Below are 13,953 nucleotides of genomic sequence, written 5' to 3' on the forward strand. Positions count from 1 at the left end.
TGAGGATAGTTTTCTTTGTTCCATTTGTCTGGCTGTGTTCAATAAACCCGTGTCGATTCCCTGTGGGCACAACTTCTGTCTTGACTGCATCACAGCCTACTGGGACACTACGGATACTGTAATGCAGTGTCCACTGTGTAAAGAGAATTTCTTCAGCAGGCCAATGCTTCGGGTTAACACGTTCATTGTTGAGATGTTGCCCAAATCTGAAAGACCTTGTGTTACCCCTGGAAAAGCAGGAAGTGGAAACGTGCTCTGTGATCGGTGCAAGCTCCCAGCCATCAAGTCCTGCTTGGTGTGTTTCCTGTCATTCTGTGAGACACATCTGATGCCTCATCAGAAAATTCCAGCCATGAAAAAACACAAGCTGATCCACCCGGTTGACAACCTGGAGGACAGGATGTGCAAGACACATTACGAGCCTTTGGAACTGTTTTGCAGGGTCGATCGCATGTTTGTTTGCCAGTCCTGTAAAGACAGTGACCATAAAACCCATAACATAGTGAATCTGGAGGATGAGGCTCAAACAGCAAAGACCCTGCTGGGAGTAAAGAAAGAAAGCACGGATGAGATGATCCAGGCGCGTCATCAGAAAATTCGCGAGATCCAACAGTCAGTGGATGCTAGTAGAAAAAAGGCAGCGAAGGCCCTGTCATACAGCGCGCATGCGATGACTGCTATGGTGGACTACATCAGGAGAAGCCATGCAGAGCTGGCTGAGGTAATTGAGACAAAGCAGAAAAAAATTGAAACGGAGAGAAATGGCTTGATTAAAGAACTGGAGGGAGAAATTATACAACTGAAGCGAAAAAAATCACAGCTTAATCAGGTCCAATTTACCGACGACGCCTTGTTGTTCCTTGAGAATTTCCTGTCTCTTACCTTCACCGAGCCTCAGGTTAAGAACTGGTCTGATGTGACTCTTAACAGTGGTGAGTTTACCGAGCAGGGAGCCATGGCCATGTTGGAGACGACAGTGACGAAAGAGATAAGGATGCTGTGTGATCCAGACTGGAAAGAAGTGCAGCGGCATGCTGTGGATGTGACTCTGGATCCGGACACAGCCAACCATCTTCTCGTTGTTTCTCCGGATGGGAAGCAGGTCACACATGGAGACAGGAAGAGGAATGTGCCAAAGAAACCAGAGATGTTCGAACATGTCCTTAATGTCCTCGCAAAGGAGGGTTTCTCCTCAGGACAATCCTACTACGAGGTCCAGGTGAAAGACAAAACAGACTGGCATTTAGGAGTTGCAAACCAGTCCATCAACAGGAAGGGCGACATAAGATTGAGCCCCAAGAACGGATACTGGACTATTTACCTAAGAAAAGGAAATGAGTTGACAGCCAACGTCAGCCCTGCCATCAGCCTCAACGTGAGGGAGATGCCTCATAAGGTGGGCGTGTTTGTGGATTACGAGCTGGGTCAAGTCTCCTTTTACGACGCGGACTCCAGGGCTTGCATCTTCTCCTTCACCGGATGGAACTTCACCGAGAAGCTCTTCCCGTTCTTCAGCCCCTGCGCCAATGACGGCGGAAAAAATCCCGCCCCCTTGATCATCACTCCTGTCAAACGCAACAGCTGAGTTTCTTGTTTTGTTTTCCGGCTTTGGGAAACAAAAAAGAGACGGGGCAAAGGGGACTTGGAGAGAGATCACAGTAGAGCGCTGAAAGGTTTTTTATCTGTGAAGCTCCGGTGTGTCAGAGCGGTGTGTCACTACGTGTCGCCTATCATACAGACAGCTGTGGATCTCCAAGGGAATGCACATGCAGCCATCAGGACATCTGGGACACACACACACACACACACACACACACACACACACAATGTGACATTACAGTCATACATCTCCCTGGGTTACAAAAAGAGATCTTTATGGGCGGGCCATTAATTTTGATACTTTAAAGCTACTCTTGCCTGCCAACATAGCATTTACAAATATTTTATAGCACTTGTTTTGTGCTCTTTGGGGTGCCACATATCAGGAGTGTTTAGTTTTGACATGATGCATGGGATTGATACCGAGAGCCGGTTTAAATAACTATTCCTGGGTTCACGAAATACTGTTTGACCTACATGGGATTCACCCCGGGGACAGCATATCCCAAAGTGATCCCCATTACACAACGAGCGATGGAAAATAAATCAACACAGAAAATATTCAAACAAATATTAGGACTCTTTTTAAGTCAGTTCTTATAATGCGAGTCTGTATGAGAACTATTTTCTCCAACAAAAGGGTTGTTATTGAATGAATCAGTCGCAACGCAGGGGCCCGACTGGCATGACGTTGTGTCCTCTAATTAAAATCAGCCAAACCTGCTTTCCAAGTTCAAACACAGCAAATCTATTTGGTTAGGAGAGTCTTAAGCAACTTTATTGAGCAGAGCCAATTAAAGTGTGTTTGTTTGTTTGTCGGTGGGTAACATTTAATTCTGTTTCTCTTTCTTTGAGTCGTGTATACGTTGCTGTTTTTTTTTTTTTTTGGGAGACTGTTTTCCCAAGTAGAACGGATTCAAGTGACACGGCTCTCTAGAGGCCGTAGTTATTATGAAAGAATATGTCAACGCCGACTTTTTGAAAAAGCACGACCACTGTCGTCCCCGAACCATAACCATGTGATTATTATTGTAACCAAGACAACAACGGTCTGCTAACCTTCACAAAGTCCTTATTTTAACCCAAAACATGATCTTCCCCAAAAAACGAACCGAAGTCATTGTTTGTGCTGAACCAAACTAAATGATAGTGTTGTCACATCATAAAGCTGATTCAACAGTGATGTGTGACAGTTTCGGAAGTCACAGATGTGGTCCTGCTGATAGAGGACACAAACAAACAATGCATTGTGTCCTTTCATTCTCCAGGACTTGATTTGTTTTTTTGTGTTTTATTCGTCATGATGCTGCTCGTCTCTTAAATGAGGTTGTTATAATCTCATCTGGACATAAAGTAGCTGAAGAGCTTCACGGGAGTCGGTCAGATTGGCCCACTGAATCGTTGTATCATTAAGAGCTGAGAGACCACACACTGGGCTAATGAGTGTGTGGAGCTGTTGGATAAAAACCTTCTACAGTATCTCCATAATGTCTGTTAATCGAACTCGCCCGTTTTCTTTCGGTGATCATGGTTTTTGGGCTTTTTTAAGTGAGGAAGATGAATAATGTCAAATCAAAGAGGACCACGCTATGAATTGGGTGAATTGTCTGTATTCATGCAGAAATTATTAGTGAAGTGATTGTTGCCATTCTCTCTAAAATGTATTTGACGGAACAAATCCTTTATCATTTTGATGCTACTTTGGAGTCTGAGAAATTGTGATGACCATTCTGTGTTTCATTTTGTTTTAAATGATTCATGTTTTAACACTTTGTTTGATAATGAAAACGCAGCCCTGGTACTGTATGTATGTTGGATATACTGACGAGGGAAAAAATAATAATAAAGGTGATTTAGGAAATTGCAGAACAGTAATCTCCTTGATTTTGTTTTATCTGGACAACACACTTGATAAACGCTCACAACAATCTAAGAAATCCTGCCAACAGATAAACACACTGAATGCTGAATTACTTCCATAACCAATTAAAGTGCATCTGTCACTTTGAGGAATATAAACATAAATTAGAGACTCTCCTGACAGCCTGAGATTCCCACAACATACACTTAGCAATTTTGTAGCCACCAATCGCAAAATAATCCACCGCTTTTCTCTCAGTGCATTTTGAAAAATAATGACAATTCTGACTTTCACAAAACACAGGAATGAGCATTTAATGGTTTGACACAGATAATTGCATGCTATGTCTCAAGTGAAAACATGCTATCTGCAAAATGGGAATAGAAATGTGCAGGTGCTGTATGAAGAGACACCTTGGGTAAACGTTACGCAAAATGTGCTTCGTTTTACTGCTAATGGTCAGTGCTGGAAAACGTACATGTACTGACATGTAAAAAAAAGCTGGTGAAGGAGGTCAGCCTTACAAAGGCTAATATACTTGAGACTGCATTATGACAATATTTTAATTTTTCAACATATTTACAATGCTGAAAGTAGAATGTTTTGGTTAATCATCTCAGGCTGAATAAACTGCGGTAATAGCCTCAATTGTGGTTTAAATATAGCAGCTCTTCTCTGTTTGAAATGTGCTCCAGTGTAATACTATCATGGAAACAGACATGGTGAAACTGTCTTTGTTGACAAGCCCCCTTTATAATGAGCCTAAGTTTTCTCTCAAGTAGCATTTTCAAATTAAAAGCACAGTCCTGGAGTGTGTACTCCTTCTGGTGCAGTAAAACAGCTGCTGATTTGTGAAGCTAACCCAGAGCACATCACATGTAACTTCTATTCATCCAGTCAACGAGTTTTATCACAACAGAACTGCAAAGAGAGGATGATCCTGGACTGCTGTGAAATGCTGATACCCATGAAAAAAACAAGTCAACTCCAGCAGTTTGCACTCTTTGGGGTGCCACATATCAGGAGGCCCCGAGGCAGTCTTTGCTACGCATTGTTTGAAAAGAGTTGCTGGTGAGGTAAAGAGCAAGAGTGAGTAATGAAAAGTGTGAAACTTCTATCTAAATGAACCACAAAGTGTGTGCAACTGAAAAGCTTTTCTATTAAAATGCACAGGACACTTCATTCGTCACTTTCCAGCTAATACATATTCATAATTCAAAATATTGTCTGACTCACACTGAAATATAATAATAATAATTGGTGTTGTGTGTTTGGGATGTATTGGTGTCCACCTACAGAGCTTTGAACAACTTTGTCTCCATTGAGCTACATATGATCTCATTAGTCAACACCTACTGGTGTTAAGCCCTGCCATCATTAATACTACACCAATACTTTGGTTTATGAAAAAATACCTGCAAAACTAATGCCTTTCCCATCATCTTCAATGTTACTGTTTTTTTTGCTAATTAGCTAATATTATCATGCTTACATAATGAGATAAGAAGGTAAATATGATGAACACAGTAAACATACTACCTGCTAAAAATCAGCATGTCATTTGGAGCATTAGCATCTTGGCGTTAGCATTTAGCTCAAATGATAACCGAACCCCCTCCCTGTCATGCTAGATAAGGTATAAACTACACGTCTGCATTACTTTTTCCTAACAGGACGTCCTGATGTTTGTCTCACTGTGTTAGATCATAAATAGAGTCTCGGAGTACATTGGTCTGGGTTATTACACAGGCTTAATGAATGGCAGTTTGTGAAAAATACAAGTGCATCATGTGGTGTGTGTGTGTGTTGCGTCCATGTTTCCACAGGACCACATGTCTTTGCCCCACAGTATGTGTGTCTAATGAAGTGCCAAATGTAATGAGATACATCTATCCATGTGGGTCCCTTAACGCGACTAAATCCACATGGCTGCTAATGAGTCGGTGCTCCATCAGTCGTCCCTCGGAGGACCGGAGGACCTGACTGGAGCCGGAGACGACCCGGAGGCAGACAGAATCACACCCTCTAAGCCAGTAAATCCAAAGCTCCAGCTGTTGCAGACCTCCATCATTTAGCTACCGGTACTTCAGGGAGGGACTTCCAAGTTAGCAAGCAGCTACAACTGCTCGACAGTGGAGTCATAGCCGGCGCAGGGAAACACTAATCATCTGTAATCATTGATCTGCTATTACTGGGCCATACTCGTTAGCTTGATGGAACAATGCTCTTGAGGATTTGTTACAAGGCTATTATTAGCTTTCCTGCTACTTCTGTGTTAAACATGTGCACTCTACACAGCTGCTACATGCTGTGCAACAACATGCGGCTAATGGAACAGCATATACGGCTGAAACATTTACTCAAGAAACTGGAGTTATTCAAACAATAAAAATCCTCAATTTATATTATTTGTTCCAAAGCCTTGTTTTCATCCGTGGAAGTATGATATACAGCAAAGATATACCTTTATCACTGTCACACAAAGAACTGATGCTATGTATTGAACCTCCAAATTGAAAATCAAGCAAAAGGAAAAAGAGAAATGCAGAATCAGGCAGTAAAAACACCATAAACTATTACATTTTTGGGAATTTAAAAGCTGCTTTAGTGACAAGGTAGCCATAAGAAAGCCCTAGTAAAAGGATACTCTATGATAAGATAAAACAAGCCCTGCTGCAAGCTTGCCTACAAGAACGAACTACATTAAACGAACATGCAATCTATTTCTTTGACAATGTTGGAAATGTCTTTCCTTGAAGGTTTCCTGTTGGTTTCCCTGGAAGCTGTGAGGAAATGCAGAGGAACTGCAGCGAGAGGTGTCATCATGATCGTAGTGCACTTATCCTGCTTTAATGGCACCTTTATTGTACGAGTGTTAAAAAAAACTCAGACTGACAGAGAGAAAAATAATGGATGAGTGACTTTGTTCTCTACTGTATCTCTAAGATGGACGTGAAAAGAAATGGGTGGCTTTTCCAGTGGAAGATCAGATTTGAGCTTCACAAAGGCTTTGATCGTAAGGCTTTCTGACAGGCTTTAATCCGAGCAGACCACACACACACACACACACACACACACACACACACACACACACACACTCACACACTCACACACTCTTCCATCTTTTCATTGACTTTATACAAAATTAAGTTCATTTATTTCCAGCTGTCGGTTTGTGGTTTAGAGAAACGTCAGTACAGCGAAAGTGCTTCAGTGAACTCTTTCAAAGGACTCTGTGGTTGACAAATAAATAAAAAATAGTGTCTATAAAAAGTAAATGAGAAATTGTGAAAACCATGCTAAGCTCATCTGTTTTCCTTTATACACAAATGGTGGTGAGTCATACTGTACTGCAACTCTGGGGCTCTTGTCACAGAGGTCGCTTTTAAAAAATGCACCTGCTGCACCTTTTCTTTTCTTCTGTTATTTTCAATGGATCTGTGGCACCAGGTGTCCCCTCCAAATTCATATTTCTAAACAATGCAGGGACAGAATGTGGGAAAGAGAGGACATTTAAATCACTAAACAAAAATGGTAAAAACTAAGAAGAAGCAGAGTTTACTCATCTGAAGGCACCCGTGGTTGTTTTATCAGAGTATGACAAATAGAAAATAGCAGCACCTGGAAGGAAGGAAACTGCCGCTAATTGGAGAGACAACCGATCGAAGTCCTACAGGATAGAATGGTAAAAGACAGAGGAGCTGCAGACTTGCCGGGCAAAGCCTCATTTCTATATATTTCACTCATAGCGAGGTCATATATATGTGTGTGGATAAAATGTACTTGATTTGACATGTTAGGTAGGACATTTGCTGGATTAGCCTAATAGACATTCTTCTTTGGATGTATTAGACAATTCCTCATCAATTTATTATTATATTACTTGTATCAACATACAGTGTGATAATACAGAGGATATATTCACAATACCTAACCCTAATTAGTAACGTGAAAAGTCCCTTAATTCATCCGTTCATCTTTGATTCAAAAGAGATTACTACTAGTGGGTCCAAGAGGGCTTCTGCAAATCCCAGCATGCAATAAGCCTGGGGCACGGTACACCCTTGACAGTGTTGCAATACATAATGAATATTATATTCATTAGCTCTTTATCGTCATTATGGAGAAACAAGATATATTTTCGAATTAAAAAGCAATCTCAGCAGCTTGAAATAGTTGGGCTTTGTTTGTTCAAGATTTAAGGAGATAGTACCTGCAAGGTCAACACTGCTGTTGACTGGGGGAGAAGCATTATCTTCCTTACATAATTGGTAACACTAGCCAGTGGTGAGACTGAAAGAAAGATGGGTCATGTGCAGATTCTCCCCACCTTATCTCTACCTCTGGGGATTGTATCTATAATAGCACAAAGGACGCAAATCTTTGATGGAATTGTTGCCGACTGTCTTTGGCAGGAGAAAAATAAGGCATTTAGCCAGCTAGTGTGAGGTTCCACAGGCCATGTTTGACTATGAGCACCACCAGTGAGTAAGCTGTGCCCTGCAAGTACTGATATTAGTTCATTTGGAGCCCCTGTGCATCTCTGCCAGATTTTAAATCCAGACCAATTAGCGTCACCCCGACGGATGAAAACATGGAGAAACACCTCTACGTCTTAAGGGCCCTCTTCTTTCTACCGCTCATAATGCAATTAATTAGAAAGCCCTTCGTTAATTAGACAGCACACTGGCCCTGATGAAAATTAGGCTCATTGGGTGAAACACGCGCACACAGGCAGAAACTACAGTGCATGTATTTGCACACAAGGACATCGCCACAGTATTTGGTGTCTAACGGGTCAGAGAGCTGAAGGCTTGGGAGCTTTTGATTGGCGGGTCTGTTGGCATGGTGAGAGGCAGGCGGATGAGAGATCTCCATAGTGCCGCCTCCTGGTTTTAGCCGTGTGACCTCCAAACAGTCCAGACGAGCAGAGCCGAGGGCTACAGCAAGCTAATCAAAAACAGCAAAGACCAAACAAGGCTACCTCTTTCAGACCGTCTCAAAATAACAGGATTAGAGTTTATCTCTCACCAGCAGTTATTTGATGCTGGTAGCATTTAAATTACATTCCATCAGGAAACATCCAACCAGACATAGTGAGCCACTGTAATTCAAGGCAGTGGCTGTGCAGCACAACACATAATAGTATTGGGGCTTTACCGAGAAACCAGAGAGGACGGGGTTTCTATATTCTTTTGTGTCACGCCGTTACTGTAGTGAGGTAGTATCGTCAGTACCTGGAGGCAGACTGGTTCTTTTCCTCTTCTTGCAGTTGTTTCCAGCAGTGTTTTCCACCGAGGCACACTCTGTCACCAGCGGCCCGTTGGAGCTGTTGAAGTGGAGAGCGTCATTGCTGGCCGTTGGGTCAAAGGGCAGAGCGCTGAGCCCTAAAACATGACAACAAGTACCACGTTACAAAACAGCGGGGTACAATCATGTGTGGTCACACACAGCAATATGCATCTTACAAGAAATACTTCATCCACAAAATGACCATTTGTTTATTGATTACTCACCCCGTGTTACTTTGTATTCGTATCGAAGAAAACTGTTTTTCTTGCAGTTCTCCACGGAGAATAATAATGAACTAATGGTCTTGATGAATTGAGGTAAATGGGGGCCGCGTTTGGGAAGTAGTGAGCATACGACTGAATAAATAACATCCAAATAAGACTTGGATTATACTGCACGAGCTGTGTGAGAGTTTGTAAACGGATGGTTTGATATAGATTTGTAGTTGCCAAACATTCTTCCCATTTACCCCAATTCATCAAGACCTTTCTCAGCTTTTCTAATTCTTCCTTCACCGTAGGAACAAGGTAACACGGGGTGAGCAACTGATAAACAAATGGTCATTTTGTGGGAGAAGTATTCCTTTAAAGTTGTGTTAACGGGATACAGATTTTGAAGACACTTTGAAGAAATTAGTTTGAGGTGTTTCTGAGATATCGCTTTCATGAGAATGGGATGCACAGACAGCTAGAAAACATAATGCCTGCAAGCATAAAGACTCATAACTGAGCCAAAAGAATTGTCAAGTAGATGTCTGCATTACACATATAACAAAACATATTTCACAATGACCTTTGCTCCCTATTATCTTTCAAGATGTTAAAAAATTTAAAAACAGAGACTGATAACGTCTGAAATGCTGTGAACATATCTTATTAAAAGACATTAGACAGAGTTGATCTTCCCCTCCCAGTAATGTCCGAAACAAGTAAAAACATCACCGGCAGCCGGAGGATGAGATATAATAAACTACAAACCCGATAAAATATTTCTATCCTGAGATGCTGCCATGAATTTCCAGATCTTACCTCAAATATCTTATTAATGTGGGCAGACTGTCTGCACGCACACACACTAAAACACACACACACACACACACCCACACACACACACAGAGTCTGGACTTTAATGCAAATCAACCAACCTCTATATTCTGTACTATAAATACTTCATTTTCATTAACATCACTTTCATGTTATTCTGTTCCTTTAATAGACTCAATAGTCAGACACGTAGAGCAATAAATAAAGTCACATCCTTGAGTAATGGTCAAAACACTGATTTATTTACAAACCCTGAGGAATGAATAACAAATACGGGCTAAAACATCAGCTATTATCTGCTTGCTATTCTGAGGAGAACTTGTAAGACACCAGTTTCATACTAATGTGAAATGCGTAACTCTTAATTAACACCTGTTTCTGCATGTCTCAGTTTTTTCCAATGGAATGATCTGGATGATGACAAGTGAATCCTTCTCTCTCTCAGACCCAGTCAGCTTCATTGATCACTCACAGGGGGGTTGAAACGCAGGTTCTCAATATTATTTGGATTTCACTGAGCACTTGTGTGAGAGAGTAACTGATATTATTTTTGTTGCTCATAAAAAAAAAAAATAAGAGTTGCATAATTGATTGCAATGAAAGGTAAAAATAATGAATTAAAAAGGAACCTCTCAGCTTTCCCATCACATCACCATCTTTCTCTGAGGAGCCTTATTTCAATATCCAGTAACACAATAATCCAGAAAATCCTGCTTTTTAAAGTACCATTTTGGAGCATTAATGTTTAATTGAGCCATTTTTTTTTTTTTTTTTTTGAAGTTATGTACTTAGAGACACTGTCAAATGATCAGGAGCTCATTTGTGTTTTCATCCAAATCCACTTCTACCTGTATTTAAACAAAGGGACATTTGGAGCTTTAGCTAAAAGTATGAGTATCATCCAGCAACTGGAAACTTAGAGGCTACTGGACACAAAATCCAAATGAAAATTGGGGACAAAAACAATATTTTTTGGGTAAAAATCTGCATAGAGAAATAGTTATAATCCTGATACAAGATACATAACCTATCTGACACAGCTTAGTTTTAACTACGTCTTTGCTGCAGATGTTGTAACATTTTACTTTAAATCCAGATTAAAATTCATCCGAATAATGCATGCATTTTGCCGGTATTGGTCCAATCATGAACAAAAATGCATGCTTAATGCCACGGAACTCTGTTTTTCTTTTGTTCTGACAGTTGGCCTCAAGCCATACATTTTTGTCTTTGTAGTTAATATATTTACTTGTCCCATCCTCTCCATCCCTTTTTTTCTTCTTCCATGTAACTACTCTACATCAGGATGCACAGAAAGGTGCCAGCAGACGCTGACATGAGATTGGCTTCATGCATTTACGGATGCGGCTCAGCCTCTAAATCACCGTTATGTCTCATTCTATATATTGGACAAGACCGGGCCAATAATGTGTTTACAAGAGATTTTAATAGCGGCCTTCATTCAGCTGAGCCTCCTCCCCCATTCACTATGCAACGGGGACAGATGGAGCCTTTCTCTGCACAGTCCTTCAACCATGTTTTTGTTTCACTGTGCTTGATATTTTCATTTTATATCTCTATGCATATATGCGGCATGTTTTGATGCAAGTACACATAGCTACACATCAATTCTTGGAAGAAAAAAACAATGAAACACCTTGCAGGTATTTCCATTTTAACCACAAGCTGAGAGCAGCGGTGCTGTAATCTAAAGTCTGTGACATAAAAAAACATGTTTACCTTTAGTCCCCCTGTAAACCCAGCTCTTCAAATTAACTCGGTTGCTTCCCTGTTTTTGGATAACAGAATCCTTATCAAAACCGTCCTCTGACCCCACGTGTGAATACCAATGCAACTGTTCACACATGCTTAAGCATGCCCCTGTATTTCTCCCCAAAAAGTCCTCCACCTTTTCTGCTGTCTGTGTAGAACGCAGCTGTCAGGGGTTACATCAAACACATCCATTCACCCGAGATGTCTGCAGCCCATCAACATCTGTCTGTCTGGGACTTCTCTCTCTCGCTGGAGCCGCGTGAAAGACTGAACAAAGTGTCAGTTAATATTCCGATTTGATTTTACTGCTGTCAGTCGACAAGTCGCTCTTCTTTTCTTTCTTTTTTTTTCAAACGTTTTATCTAAAAAGCATAAAATAAAGGAAACGTAAGGGCCAAAAGATCAGAGTTTGTGAAAGACAGGTATGTACACAGGGGTGCTGCTAGGAATTCCCGGCATCAAAAAATGTAGCGATGTGTGCCCCACCCTGATGTGTCTTACATGAAAAACAAACCCCATGTCACTCTGAACAACATCTTGAAAGTTGTTGTTTTTATAGCTGTAGTCTGGTATGTTTTTAGTGCAACGTGTGGATGTGTTTTTACTGAGCTCCTCTCTGTATCTCTTCTCTCCATCTGTGTCCAGGCATCTGGATATATATTTTTGAATTGCCTGGCAGTTAGGGGATGCTAATTCTGAATTTATTTGCCTGACCGATAGCCGATCCTCGTTAACCAATCACAACTGACTAGATTAGTACCTTTCATGCAGGGCTGCTGTGGTTGAAGAGCCTAACAAGCCGCCAAGCTTCAATGATAACCGATGCACAACCCTAACCCTGGCAGGTTAAATCCATGATTTACCACCAGCTTCAGCAGGCTACCGAGTCCCCAGTTTAACCGTCATGGAGAGTTAGCAGCCACGACATTGTGGATACATGCAGCCATTTTCCCAGTCATGTCAAGGTTTCCACCAGTGTACTGCAAGTCCATTGTGTGTGTGTATAGCGATGATATAAGTGAAGGGTGTAAGGGTGTACGAAGTAAGCCACAACTTGGTCCCAGGCTCACTTAAGGTGGGCTGACCGTTAAGGTGGAGCAGCGATTCTCATTCTGGTGCCAAGCCACTCCTCAGTTTTGCTCAAAAAAATGCTTAAAAATCCTTTAAATATTATTTTGAACTATTTAACTGATCCAAATTATTATTGTCAGTTAACTGCTAATTATTAACATGCCTATTACTGTAGCAGCAGACATACTATGTTCTAGAAGGAAGCGCAAACACTTTAAAAAGGAGCAAGATGAGGTTATGTTGGTGTACAGACCTAACATACACATTTGTGCATTAGTATAATCAGCTATTAGTCATTTTTAGAAGCAGTGGTTCCATCCAAGCTATTTTTTACAGTATGATGCATGAAATTATATTGCAGATTGTAAATGTTAATTCCCTCACAAACATTTTGGAGTTCCTTGAGGCAGGAGAGATTTTGTGTTGAAAATTGTAAAAGAGCACATATGATGAAATATTAATGCAGCAACGTAAAGGCTCATTCCATTTTCGTTAATGTGCTCTCTGATATAGCTGTCATACATTTTACAGTCAGAAAAGCCTCCACATCCACAAATGGAAACATAACTCATTCACATCTTAGTTGTGCGTGTCAAAAGTTCCCTAAAAGCTGCTCTAATAAATACTTCTGTATTAATAATGGAAACGTAGTATAATTTGAGGGTTTGTTAGCAGTGACGAACCCACAGAGTATTTTTAATCAACAACAATCGAGTGTTTTTGCATCTTTAAGCTCATTGTTATAGAATTATAAATATTAAATAAGTGTGAACATTTGATAATACTGAATGAAACCTGAAAATCTTACAAGACTGAATGGAATATATTCCGCAAGAAATCACATTCTGGAGTACATATCAGCTTTGCACTTGACACCGACGACATTTCCTCTTTGTTCTTTTTTTTTTTTTGCAAAATGGCTCCAACTCTTTCAGCACTATCGTCCTTCACGCAAGCAGACGAGCATTTTCTCAATGCACAGAGAGATGAGCAGTAAAGAAGAAAACACTTGAACAGCCTACCATTACACTCCATGTACAGTAAATGTTATGGATCTGACCTCCCTAATGGGTAGGAGAGATCCATGGACAACATAGGATGTCTGCTGAATATGATACCCCCCCCTCCCTTTTATCAGTAAGATGAGTCAATGCTGACTACAAGCACCAACACACGTTTTTATAAAATCATTTAAAACATATGGAGTACACTTGCAGCCCTCGTCTATATTTGTCAGTTGTGAAAGATGTCGGGATAAACAGGGCAGAGTCTACAGCCATGCTAGCAGCTCAGAGAATCTAATATACACATATA

The 13,953-nt window shown here is 40.8% G+C and overlaps 1 protein-coding gene across 6 annotated transcripts in view; it reads right to left on the minus strand.

Annotated features, from left to right (window-relative positions):
• Positions 1-13,953, minus strand: part of LOC116391853 (ecto-NOX disulfide-thiol exchanger 2-like) — a 153,337-nt gene that overhangs the window by 100,292 nt on the left and 39,092 nt on the right. For 5 of the 6 annotated variants that reach the window (XM_031862818.1, XM_031862820.1, XM_031862819.1 and 2 more), the window contains exon 2: positions 8,698-8,847. The exons of the other annotated variant lie outside the window; for it this stretch is intronic. In XM_031862818.1, coding sequence (XP_031718678.1) covers positions 8,698-8,847 — 150 coding nt within the window. The remainder of the gene's footprint in view (positions 1-8,697; positions 8,848-13,953) is intronic. 6 annotated transcript variants of the gene reach the window in all.

Source organism: Anarrhichthys ocellatus, unplaced genomic scaffold (assembly GCF_004355925.1).
Source record: "Anarrhichthys ocellatus isolate YVR2014 unplaced genomic scaffold, GSC_Weel_1.0 scaffold27, whole genome shotgun sequence".
In the NCBI taxonomy this organism is placed as follows: domain Eukaryota; kingdom Metazoa; phylum Chordata; class Actinopteri; order Perciformes; family Anarhichadidae; genus Anarrhichthys; species Anarrhichthys ocellatus.